This window comes from Erpetoichthys calabaricus, chromosome 12 (genome assembly GCF_900747795.2).
Source record: "Erpetoichthys calabaricus chromosome 12, fErpCal1.3, whole genome shotgun sequence".
Classification (NCBI taxonomy): Eukaryota; Metazoa; Chordata; class Cladistia; order Polypteriformes; family Polypteridae; genus Erpetoichthys; species Erpetoichthys calabaricus.
Genome location: NC_041405.2, coordinates 163,020,117 through 163,033,726, shown reverse-complemented (window position 1 = coordinate 163,033,726; position 13,610 = coordinate 163,020,117). Strand labels below are relative to the sequence as shown.

Below are 13,610 nucleotides of genomic sequence, written 5' to 3'. Positions count from 1 at the left end.
CCTCCTGGCCATTGGGGGGGGGGGGGGGAGGCAGGGACCTCTTTACTGAGCCTATCGAGCGTTTAAACTTACCAAGGCATGCCATCACTCCAGGCTTGAGGTAGGCCGTTACACTCTGCTGTATTGTGAGGAGTGAGTTGACCGACTAGGACGTACTGTGTCTCTGTGTGTGTGTGTGTCCAGGAATGCACATCGTCTTTGAGCTTCATGGGACTTTCATTCCCTCCCCTTCACTTGTGAACACATAAAAAGGCCATCCAGCCCCACCGCTCTGTGTGATTTCTTCCCTTCCTTCTTTTCTGTCTTATCTGTCCTTTTCCTTAAAGTGAAGCATTAAATCATGCAGGCCTTTTCCTAGCAAAGGTCACACAGAGGGTGGATAAACAAAGCACATTTTACACAATGCGTGTGACGGCCCCTTTAGACATGAAGAACTTGCTAAATTAGAAAGCCTGCTAGTCCACCCCTGTATCAGAGGAAAGAGTTGGCTGGCTGGATTGGCATCATAGTTGGCAAATGGCAGAAGCAGACCATGACGTCGGTGAGACGTTTGAGTTCCATACCATAGCAAGGTGGTAGTTGAGACCCAGGGTGGCAAAGGGCTAACGCTTAAATCGGGGGTCCTTAGTCACGGCTCTGGATGGCCACAGTGGCTGCGGGTTTTCATTCCAGCCAGTGTCCTTGCTGATAATGATAGTTGGTGTTGAACTCCATGTCTTGCTTGTGCTTTCATTCCTCAAACACAAATTTGAGTTCCTTTGTAGATCAGAGCTCCTCAGTTCCAGTCCTGGAGGTCAGCTATGGCTGCAGGTTTTCATGTTAACCAATTTCTTCATTAGAACCCTTCTATTTACTACTAAAGCAATACGTTTCTTGGGCTTCCTTTTAGCTCTCTTGCCATTCAGAACCCTTCATGGCCTATTTTCGATTTTAGCAGCTGCATTTGAGTTTTAATTGTTGCCTGTTTTCTTAATCAGAGATTAGTTAATAATGAGATAGAGATAACCAGTAAACCAGCAGCTCTCCAGCTCACGTGCTTACCGTGAAGTATCTGTGATTAAAAATGAATGAGAGGAGAACTGGAAGGAGCATTAGGTTTAAATCTGTTCTGGTCCACTAAACACGTGGCTAACGTTCTCACAGAAGGAAACTCTGCAGTGCAATTCCAGTTGCTCTTAGATGAATGAAAGCATCGATAAGCCAAGCAGTTCAATACCAAGTCTCATTATCAGCATGGACTGCCTTCTAATTAGGAAACTAAAAACCTGCAGCCACTGCGGCCCTCCAGGACCGTGATTGAGGACCCCTGGCTTAGGTGATGATGATGATGATGATGTCTCACTGGGGTGGGAGGAGCACGGTATACCACGCCCACTTGAGCCTGACTGTCACCAGCATATGAGAAGGGGCCATGCGTGTCACCCACCACCACACTTGCCTGTCTGCTCTGTCCCAGGAGGACACGTCCCTTTGTGTACCCTGCTGAGATGTCTGGCCACACTTGATCATTGCTTAGGTCATGGGAACATAAGTGATGTGACAAATGAGAGGAGACCATTCGGCCCACTTGCTGCTTGTTTGTTCAGCTGTCCCTTTGTCTCTTCCACATTCTTTTTAAAGGTTGTTAAGGTTTCAGCTTCAACTCCATAATGGCGCACAGTATCCATGATTCAGCCTTAAGTGCCTCCTCACTTGGGCTGCCCGTCAGCGGTGGGATTGCTGATTGTTAATGGTGACAGGTGGGAGTCAAAAGCACGAAGTACTTTGAAAGGTAGAAGGAGTTTGACGCAGCGGTGGAAAGGCAACTGGTGAATTCATTAATCTGTCAAATGTGCCAGCGAGGCGAGGCTCAGTCCGAGGCTCAGTCGACTCACTGCCGCTGGATGGGAAGCCTGCAGAACTGAACCCTTGAATCCTAATTTGAGTTGCAAATTGGCCTGAGGAGTTTGCGGCACCAGCCTGCTGTGATTGGAAAGAACTTGGCCTCCATAACTGAGGTGTTGCTCGGGCCATGAAAGGCGCTATACTGGATAAGGCTGCTGACATGGTGTCCGATATACTTGGTGTGCAGGAGTGGAAGGCGCTGTATTAAATAATGTTGATGAAGTACATGTCCACAGGGAGTTATGATCTTAACCTGACCAGTGGGGGGGTCCCTGAAGGTGGATACAGTCGGCCATTGTCACGAAGATGTGGCTGCTCAAAGTTAGGGCCGCTGCAGTGTGTGTGCCGAGGTGCCATGCACTTTTCCCCCTCAGTGTTGGCACAGTGTCACTGTTATAAATAAATAAAGTCGGCCAACCGTTTTCAGTTGAAGGGTGGGAAGCCTTATCAGTTGATAAACAAGAAAAACTTGTTGGGGAACGTGCAAGTCCAAGCGTCCGCATTTGTATGCCAGTGCGTTGGTGCGTGCGTGCCTTGGCTTGGGCTTATGAATGAGCGGCGGTCTGGCCAGTGGGGTTTCTCTTTGCTGGCTGTTCAGCTTATCAGTGTCTGTGCAGACTCCATTGCTGGCCTGCGCATTCGAGTTGGATGAAGGAAGGCTGGGTGGACGTTTTTTTTTCCTTGTACTGATTGTGGGATTATCTGTTGGCGCCACACCCCATGGCAGTGTTTTATTCCTTGTGTTACACCTAGGTAAACGAAATGCGGCTTTAGTTTGGTATCGAACACCTCACACTCTGGAGCTCTGAAGATCACTTGGGAGTCCGAGGACAGCTCCACGTCTCCAGTCTCTCCTAATGGAGTTGTGCTTATTTAGCTAAGCTCTGAACTGCTTTGTGGCATTCATGGGCACAGCCAGGCTTCATATCCAATATGTCTGACCACTGCTAATGTAGCTGCGAGGAGCCAGTGCGGCTTTGTTGGTGGGCCAGCCTGGTGGCAGGCAATGCGCAGAACTCTGCCCTGGCATCTAACTGTCACCAGTCCCGGTGCTACATCAGATTGGTGAGAAGCTGTTTGAAGGGTGCAGGAGGTGTGATGTGGTCATGAATGGCCAAGGACTCTGATGGCGCCCGCTTTTGTACTGTAGTGATGTGCTGCACCGGGGAAGCACTGCGTGCTTGAGGAAAGGAAGTTGTACCGATGCCAGCAGACAGACGAGTCTGGAAGGAGTCCAGAAAACGCTTCCAGGAGAAGAGACGTGGCCCGGGGGAAGCTATAAATAATCAGCCAGCGCCACAGAGATGGAGGACAGGAATGTAAATAGAGATTACATAACCAGACGTCATCAGGGGAGTAAGGGAGGCCTAGGCCGATGGACAGAGAGAAGCAGGCCGACATGGAGCACGCGGCAGGCAAGTTTTCAGTTCATACTAGGCGATCACTAGAGGACATGTGCTGATGGCACAAGTTAGTGTCCTAAAGATTAACACCAGCGCCCCTGTTGGCCAGAATGTCACAGCACGGCTCCCTGCTGGAGAGTCCAAAGGCACGAGGGCAGGCGTAGTGTAACAGAATGTGTCCCGAGCTCCATCCCCATGCCCTGGTCTCCATTGCCAGCTCACGTCTGACTAATGGATGGGGGAGAAGGCACAGCTTTGTTTTAAGCATAGGAGCTCATGTGGTCTCAAGCCCATGCCAACCTCAACCCACCCTCATTCGGCTGTCTGTGGAAATACTCAACTGCTGAGAGGGGAAAAAAACAAAGAAAACATCCGTCCATTTATTATCCAACCCGCTATATCCTAACACAGGGTCACGGGGGTCTGCTGGAGCCAATCCCAGCCAGCACAGGGCAGGGACAAATCCCAGGCAGGGCGCCAGCCCACCGCAGGGCACACACACACACACACACACAAGGGACAATTTAGGATCGCCAATGCACCTAACCTGCGTGTCTTTGGACTGTGGGAGGAGAACATGCAATCTCCACGCAGGGAGGACCCGGGAAGCGAACCCTTACTGAGAGGCAGCAGCGCTACCACTGCGCCACCGTGCCACCCACAAAGAAAACAGAAAAGAGGAAATTAAGTTTGGCAATACCGTCAGGCCTGTGACATCAGAATGGCAACATTGGGGGTGGGGATGCCAGTTCCACATGGCACAAGGGGGCGCTATGTCCTTCAGAAAATAAGCAGCTTTATCGTCTGATGTCACCTGCAAGTTTGCTGTTGTTACAGTGAAAAGGAAAGTACCTGTGCAGGGACAGGGCTGATGTCATGGTCTTGTGGCCAGAGTTTGTTACATTTTTCACGTCATCCCCCATCCTGGGTACTAACAAACACACACAGCGTGGGCACTATATAGCCAGTAGAGTACCCGAGACCTTCAACAGTCAGAGCGACACTGAGCTTCGTGGTCAGCCGTTTGGTAATGTATCCCATCATGCAGTGTTTTGCAGTGGTGCCCGTCTGGCAGTCTAGTTTAATAATAATAATTCATTACATTTATATAGCGCTTTTCTCAGTACTCAAAGCGCTGTCCACACAGGGAGGGACCAGGAAGCAAACCCACAATCTTCCACAGTCTCCTTACTGCAAAGCAGCAGCACTACCACTGTGCCACCTGTGAGGACGTTTGTGCTGCCCCTAGTGGGCACACATTTCTGGCTTTGCTCAGGATTTGGAAGGAGCTGGCAGCAGTGAGAAGAAAGCTGCTGACAGTGTAGGGCAGTCAGTGTTTGCCATGTACGGTATATAGACAGCGCCGCTCCCTCAAACCGGAGTGTCATGCTTCATGAATTCTCTTTTGCAGCTGTATGAACTCGATGCCGATCCGAAGCGTAAAGAGTTTCTGGACGACCTCTTCAGCTTCATGCAGAAGCGAGGTGAGTTTCTTTTTTTTCTCCTAAGTTTTTCCACACCAGATCACACAAATGTAATGCTCTGTGTTTGTGTTGCCTGGGGGCTTGAGGGGTGCTGGGGGCGTATTTAGCTGCAGACAGTATGCTGCTCTGCCACCCCTCTGCTGGGCCTTGGTAGCAGCGGTTTTGTCTATCTCGCCACCCCGTACCCCTTGCTCACCTGTCTGTCTTGCTCTCCCAGGGACTCCTGTCAATCGGATTCCCATCATGGCCAAGCAGGTGCTGGATCTCTACATGCTGTACATGCTTGTGACCGAGAAGGGCGGGCTGGTGGAGGTCATAAACAAGAAGCTGTGGAGAGAAATCACTAAAGGCCTCAACTTGCCTACCTCGATCACCAGTGCAGCATTCACCCTCAGGACCCAGTAAGTTTCAACATTGTGTGTCTTTGATGTTGTGCTGCTTAATACGTATTAAACGTATCCACCAGGTGTATTGCCTGTGTGAAAAGGTTATTGCCCCCCATAATCACTCCCTGAATCTGCTGAACAAATATTAATATTTCAAACCTGCTGAGTGGACAGAGCCAGCCCAATTGAATGTAAACCTCACCTGGTACTGACCCTTGCCGTGAGAGCAAAGTGGTCACCGCAAGGTCTCTTGAGGAATACTTGAGCTTGATTAAAAGACATGCCAGTAGAAAAGAGGGAGAAGAATTGCAATTTCTTAAATCGGAAAAGGCTTACAAGGCCATGTCTGAGGCCCTGGGATTCTGCCATTATGTCCGATGGAGAATTGTTGGGTTCTCCCCAGTGGTGGGCAAATGATCCCCTACTAAAACAAGCAATTCATGCCCAGATTATAGGAAGTGTTCAGTTGTGATTGTGGCAGCACCTTTAACAGCAGTGAAGTATTTACTGGGGGGGGGGGGGGGGGGGGGGGGGGGCAGTGACTTTTTCACATGAACAACAGAGGTGTTGGATGAATTGAATGAAGAAAGTTGTGATTTATAAACTAGTGTGTGTTCACTCAGGCTCCTATTCTCTAATACCGCATTGCCTAACGCTTTGAAGACACTGGTTGTGTGAAATGCACACAAACGGAGGATATAAGGAAGGGGGGAAATACTTCTTCACAGAATTGTTTGCATGAAATCAACACAATGATGCGCACCCGTCTTTCTTGATACTGTGATTTGTTGCTGTCATTCCATACAGCATAGTGATTGGTGTCTTTCTCTTTTCAGATACATGAAGTATCTGTACCCTTACGAATGTGACAAGCGGGGACTCAGCAACCCTAATGAACTGCAGGCAGCCATTGACAGCAATAGAAGAGAAGGGCGCAGACAAGGCTTTGGGGGGACGCTCTTCACCTACTCCCCCAATGGGACTCCCACCATGCTGTCCTCTCCCAAGCTGGGCATGCCCAGTATGAATGTAGCTGTAGTGACCAATGGAGGATCTCTGAATCCTATCCCAAAGATCAAAACAGGTACAGTGGACGCAGCAAGCACAGTATGGTAAGCACTTCCTGCCCTGACCTACCAAACATTTTTCTTTCCTTTTTTTTTTTCTTCTTTGTAGAAGATGATGGCGGGCCTGTATCCTTGCCAAGCCGCATGCCAGTGGCGTTGCCCCGGTCACTCCATGGTGGCAGCTCAGGCGGGCAGCAGTACAGGCGGCAGCAGCTCAGGCAGCCATGGCTGCTCAGGTGGCTGCACTGGAACAGCTGCGGGACAAGCTAGATGCAGGGGAGCCACCTGAAAAAAAAATGGTGCTGATGGCAGATGAGCAGCAGAGAATCATGCAGCGAGCCCTGCAGCAGAATTTTCTGGCTATGAGTACCCAGATTCCCATGAACATCCGCATAAACAACCAAGGTAAGAAGACACGTGGGCCACTCGCTCTTAATGCCCTGACCCTTGAGCCATTAAGCCTGCTCTGTCTGTGCCCTGCACTTGCAGCCTGTGCCCGCGTGCCCTGGCAGCTTTAAGGGGAGCACTTGTGATGTCGTGCCTTTCCCAGTTTGTTCTGGTCTGGTGTGTGTCCAGATGGAGTTTTGGGAGATCAGTGACTACATTTGCACAAAAGTCTGTTCAAGATTAGGTTTCATTTTAATTTATTTATTTTGTTTTTTCATGACAATAAAAGGTCATGGGTAGTAAGCACAGTGAGACCAGCAAGTGACATCTCAGTTTGAGCTGCTTTATTTAAAGTGGTGAGGTGAGACATCAACATTACGTCACACATTGGCACATTTGAGTTGTACCATTTGGAAGGGCGTGATGTGGACAGCCCTGCTGGGAGTCCTGCATTTCCCAAAGTGCAGGATGGATCCCGTGTTACTTTCTTGTGTTGTTTTCAGTGATCCTGTGCCCTCTAGTGGTATGTTCTGAAACATTTACTACTAGAGGTAGTTTTCTTACGCACATTAGTAAAGCCATTTCCCCGATCGTGAAGAAATGTAACTTGAAACGTTATGAAAAATGTACATTTGGCTTGAAAAAAGTCCATGTGATCTTCATTATTGTTACTGGACTGCATGAGACATCATGCTGAGTATCATCAGTCGGCATCATTGTTGGCACCATCCAACTGCGGCACATAGGTGCATGTGGGTTTTTGGCAACTCTGTTGCTCTGATGTAACGTTGTGACTCAGAAGGAGCAAAGGTTCATTGGGTCAATGTTGTTACACGTACAGCTTGCAGTGAAACATGCAACTTGGCACCAGGATTATTGACCAGAACTACCTAACTTCTGTCTTTGTCATGTGAATTAACTACACATTCACAAGAACCAGTACCTCGGTACCAAGTCAATACCACCTTGTTCTTCTTCTTCTTGTTCATTCGGCTGCTCCCATTTAGGGGTTGCCACAGCAGATCATCTTTTTCCATCTCTCTCCGTCCTTACCATTTTCCTCTACCACATCCATAAACCTTCTCTTAGGCCTTCCTCTCCTCCTCTTACTTGGCAGCTCTATCCTTAGGACCCTTCTCCCAATATACCCAGCATCTCTCCTCTGCACATGTCCAAACCAGCTCAATCTCGCCTTTCTGACTTTGTCTCCCAACCGTCCAACTTGAGCTGACCCTCTGATGTCCTCATTTCTAATCCTGTCCATCCTCATCACACCCAATGCAAATCTTAGCTTCTTTAACTCTGCCACCTCCAGCTCTGTCTCCTGTGCCACCATCTCCAGCCCATATAACACAGCTGGTCTCATTACCGTCCTGTAGACCTTCCCTTTCACTCTTGCTGATACCCGTCTGTCACAGATCACTCCTGACACTCTTCTTCACCCACTCCACCCTGCCTGTACCCTCTTCTTCACTTCTCTTCCACACTCCCCATTACTCTGTGCTGTTGATTCCAAGTATTTAAACTCACCCACCTCCCCTCATCCTCACCATTGCACTGACCTCCCTCTCATTTACACACGTGTGTTCTGTCTTGGTGGTCCTACTGACCTTCATTCCTCTCCCCTCTAGAGCAGATCTCCACCTCTCCAGGGTCTCCTCAGCCTGCAGATCACAATGTCATCAGCAAACATCACAGTCCATCTGCAGTTTGAATTCATTTGACTCCTCTGATAAGGGTTACTCTTTAGTAAATGTAATGATGCTATTGAATATAAGTCTGCAATAGCAGATGTGACAAACCTCATCTACCTGGTTCTCTGACCAACCAGCCTTTAAAAGTGCGTCATTAAATTTGCACCATAAACCAGCCTTATTCTTAAATATCAGCACCAGTCCACTTCTTCTCCACTCCTCAGGCATCCTCTCACTTTCAAAGATTCCAGTAAACAATCTGGTTAAAAACTCCACTGCCATCTCTCGTAAACACCTCCATGCTTCCACAGGTATATCATCTGGACCAACAGCTTTTCCATTCTTCACCCTCTTCATCGCTGTCCTTACTTCCTCCTTGCTAATCCGTTGCACTTCCTGATTCACTATCTCCACATCATTCAACCTTCTCTCTCTCTCTCTCTCATTCTCATCATTCATCAGCCTCTCAAAGTACTCTTTCCATCTTCTCACCATACCCCCTTCATATCTTTCCCAGTTCAGTCCTTCTGTTTAGCCCACCGGTCCTTTTCTCTTTCTATTTAGAGTCCAATCTCTCATATAACTCATCATACTCCTTTTCTTTAGCCTTCGCCTCCTCTCTCTTCACCTTATGTCTTATCTCCTTGTACTCTTGTCTACTTTCTGCATCTCTCTGACTATCCCACTTCTTCTTTGCCATCCTCTTCCTCTGTATAGTCTCCTGTATTTCCTCATTCCACCACCAGGTTTCCTTTTCCTCCTTCCTCTTTCCACATGTCACGCCAAGCACCCTTCTTGCTGTCCCCCTTACTACTTTCCCAGCTGTCTGGTGATTCTTCACTGCCACCCAGTGCCTGTCTCACCTCCTCCCTAAACTCCACCTTGCAGTCTTCCTTTTTCAACTTCCACTATTTGATCCTTGGCTCTGCCCTCACTGTCCTTCTCTTCTTGATATCCAGTATCATCCTACATACCACCATCCCATGCTGTCTAACTACACTTTCCCCAGCCACCACTTTGCAGTTTCCAATCTTCTTCAGATTGACCCTCATCTACCTATGAGCATCTTCCTCCAATCTTGTATGTCACCCTATGTTCCTCCCTCTTACATATACATATTCACCACAGCCATGTCCATACTTTTGGCAAAATCCACTATCCTCTGACTTCTTCATTCCTCTCCTTGACACCATACCTACCCATCACTTCCTCGTCTCCTCTGTGCCTTTCACCAACATGTCGCCACTCTCTGTCCATCACTTCATTCAGCTCACTCCAGAAATCTTTTTTCTCACACCCAACTTGCAGGGCATTTGCACTAACAACATTCAGTCATCACACCTTCGTAATCATCACTCTGCCTGACACTCTTTTTACCTCTTGACGTACTGCTCCTTCAGAATAACTCCTACTCCATTTCTCCTCCCATCCACACCATGATAGAACAATTTGAACCCCCCTCTGATCCCCCTGGCCTTACTCCCCTTCCATTTAGTTGCCTGAACTCACAATAAATGAGCCTTCCTTCTCTCCATCATATCTGCTAACTCTCTCCCCTTACCAGTCATACTGCCAACATTCAAAGTCCCTACCCTCATTTCCACTCTCCTTCGTTCTCTCTTCCTGCCTCTGAACACTTCTTCCTCCCCTTCTCTTCTTTGGCCAATGGTAGCCCAATGTCCCCAGCACCTGTAACGGTACTGGCTAACAGTATTGGCGGCGAACGTTATTAACCCAGTCCTTGACTGTCCTGGTATGGAAATCTGTATTGTTGTCCACATATTGATCAGACAAATTTTACACAGGAAATCCTTCCTGACGTAACCCTCCCCATATGTCCGGGAAGAGAAACACTGGTTTGTGTTCCCCTGTGGGTGCGTTGGTGCCCCTATATATATATATATATATATATATATATATATATATATATATATATATATATATAATATTATTATTATTATTATTATATATAATATTATATATCTAATTCAAAATATAAAAATACAAGAAAATGGGGAAAAAAATGTACTGTAAGTTGGAAAGTAAAGTTTATTTTTGTATACTTCCACTTTATTTATATTTGAAAGGTTTTCTTACTTTTTGTGATTGCAAGTTATGGCATTAAAAATATTACATTTTCATATAAAATAATGATACAAAATGCGTATGATAATGGTATGCTATGTATTATCATACTTGCCATAAAATTATCATATGTCTAGCAATGCTGTGATGCACTTACTCTCGGTGGACGATGGAATGGGAAAGCCGACGTGACCAAGAGAAGCCCATCACTTGAGGCTCGGTGGGCCGGGTGGCAGTGACCAGGTCCCTCATGCATAACGCCGTGCGTAGAACTCCCACTATAACATGGTGTAAGCAGAAAAGCGGGAATGTGCGTACGCACAGAAAAATCCAGATGCAGGAATCTGTGCGTACGCAAACTTTCACGTTCTTCCATTACATAAATCCCAATCAGCGTGAAAAGTAACGCACGTGCACGCGCCTTCTGTCCCGCCCCAACTCCTCCCAGAATTATGTCTCTTTGAATATGCAAATCAATATAAATAGCCTTCTGTGAAAAGACAATGGGAAAAGCACAGGGGAAAATATAAGAATTTCAGCGAATACCAAGTGGAGGCAAAGGAAAAACGTACTATTTGTTGGTTTAAACAGTGGTATAATCAACAAAAGAAAGTTGATCGAGTGACAGTGTGTCGGAAAAACTCGAAAGATCAAATTCACAAAGTCGCACAGTGCCCGAAATAAAAAAGAAGTTGTCAGATATCAAAGTCGGCGTGAAAAGGCAAGTCGTAGCCCACCATCTGAGTGTCATATGAAAGCTTATTAGGGTACAGACAAAAAATAGGCACACAGTGGGAAAAAAAGCACGAAATGTCAACTTTAATCTCGAAATTTCCACTTTAATCACGTAGTTTATTTTGTCATTAAAGTAGAACATCATAAACTTCATCTTAAAATCGTTTATTTTATTAGTTTCTCACATCCCATTGTAACTAAAGTAGGATGTTAAATGCTTTGTTCTGTATTTGATCTTCTATGTGCTCTATGTGTGTGAATCACTATGTGTTTCCGTTCTTTCTTTTTCTCCGACAGGACACAGAATCCGTTACATTCGTGATATTACAGCTCTCTGAATAATTAAAATACTGAGATGTATACGTGATATCTTTTTCATGATGATAGGAGTTAAAGCATGTTATTAAACATGGGAACACGGTGGCGCAGTGCTTGTTCATATCTCACACAAGAGGCTTGCTGCACCATGTGCGACCTTCAATGAAATAATTTATCACAGCAGTACTGTCTCTTTCAAACGTACTAACCTCCAATTCTTGTCCTTACTTTTCTTTCTCCAAATACCCAATCGCCACACAATCAGCTCTGTAATAGACATGAAGCCATCTGTAAGCTTAGAACGTCGATTCTTCAAAACTTTTAAGGAACATTGAAATATTTTCGTAGTACATGTTTAATTATCCTTCCAGTGTCGCGTCAGCACCAGCAACAATACAGCGCAATGCAGGAACAGTCCCTGAACTAGCTATACGCTGCGGCACCGTGTCCTCACATGTTTAATTATTAACAATACAGATTATTTAAATGAAGTTAGTTTTATCTGTATAATATAATCAACATATTTTGCTGCATTTCATCTTAAAATGATATTGTCATCATACGCGCTTTATAAAGTGGCGCAGGTTGTGTAATATTATAACTGTAGTGTAAGTTTACAGTGAGGTGATTGTACTTATAAGTACAAACAGTTCTACAAGGAGCACTTGATGGACTGATTGAGTGAGTTTAGAGTTCTTGGGATGAAACTGTTTCTAAACCGCGAGGTCCGTACAGGAAAGGCTTTGACGCTTTTTGCCGTTGTTGAGGTAGTGTGTACTTGAAACTGTATACCGATAATTCTCTTTCCGATCAGCTGCTGCTGTGATTCCCCACTCAGATACAGTAATATAAATACTCCGAGTGGTGCAGTGAGAGTAATATGGATAAAGATGATCTGCTGTGGCAACCCTTAACGGGAGCAGCTGAAAGAAGAAGAAGATGCAGTGAGCGTAACAACGCTAAAGCAGTTCTGGTATTTGGAATACTATGGCTATTCCCTGGACCATTATATTGCTACAGGTTAATTACAATCAGATGCATTACACTAATAAACAATATGCAGTTAGTTTCAGTGTATTTATAAAGCCGCGTCAGAAATGTGGATCTAAGAAAGAAAGGGTGATCACACAGGAACAGTAGCACTGCGTTGATGCTGGGTGCCACCAGTCTCCAAAACCAAGCGGAGAAATTGCATACGTCAGGGTATGAGGTACCGTGGAAATGTGTGTGGCTTTACGGCAAGTTTAGGTTTTATACATTGTGATTTGAGTGTGGAAATGTTTATACATGAGGCCCCAGATTCTTATTTTTTGGTATTCCCAAGATCAATATATAATGTGGACACCAGGGGGTGCTCCAGCTCCCCAAGATTCGACACAAATGGGTCCTGGAGACAAATCTAAAGCACAAAGAGCCTTTTTACTGTAGGAAACTCTTTAAATCAAGTGTTTCCCACCTCAGCCACAACAATAAAGTAGCTATTTGTCTTCCTACTCTCTCTCGGTTGCTCTTCCTCTGCCTCCTCCACTCCTCCTTGCAAGCTTCATCCACCTTTTAGCGGACTTTTGCTTGTCCATGTGAAGCAGGCAGCTCTGTTTATGTAATGCCCGGGCGTGCTAATGGCGCCGTGATGCTGCTGTTCTGAAGCACTTCTGGGTGAGGTTGAAGCGCCATGGAGTTAGGGATTCCCAAATCCTGCAGCTCGCCCTGGCAGCCCCCATGGAGCCCAACAAGGCTGTTCCGTGGGACTTTAATACCCGGCATACCTTGTGGGCACCCATGCGGGGAACTGAGCCTGGGCTCGCTGCCATCGGGGGGTACAGAGCCTTGTGTAAGCCGTGTCCTCCTGTCCTGAAGGGCATCCTGGCTGTATCCCTCCCAGTATTATTAACCTCTGTTATTACTGTTTTATTATTGTGTGTGTGTTTTTGTGGAATATTCCGATAAAGTCCTGTTTGGGTGGGTGGCCATCAGCGTATCGGAGGGCTGAGCAGTGGCCACACAAAGTGAAAGTCCTTTCTTGTAATTCCAGAAAGCCGCGGCGAGTCCAGTATGAGCCTTTCATCAGGTGGCCTCAACAGCATCAACATGTCGGTGGAGCTCAATGGTGTCGTCTACACAGGTGAGTGTGCCAGCGTCTTGCTTTTGGGGCAGTGTGCCACCTAGT

General features: G+C 46.5%; 1 protein-coding gene across 1 annotated transcript in view; it reads left to right on the top strand.

The window, feature by feature from the left end:
- Positions 1-13,610, top strand: part of arid3a (AT rich interactive domain 3A (BRIGHT-like)) — a 48,169-nt gene that overhangs the window by 30,863 nt on the left and 3,696 nt on the right. The window contains 7 exon segments of the mRNA XM_028816671.2: positions 4,699-4,771; positions 4,989-5,172; positions 5,994-6,241; positions 6,334-6,379; positions 6,381-6,426; positions 6,428-6,629; positions 13,476-13,565. Coding sequence (XP_028672504.2) covers positions 4,699-4,771; positions 4,989-5,172; positions 5,994-6,241; positions 6,334-6,379; positions 6,381-6,426; positions 6,428-6,629; positions 13,476-13,565 — 889 coding nt within the window.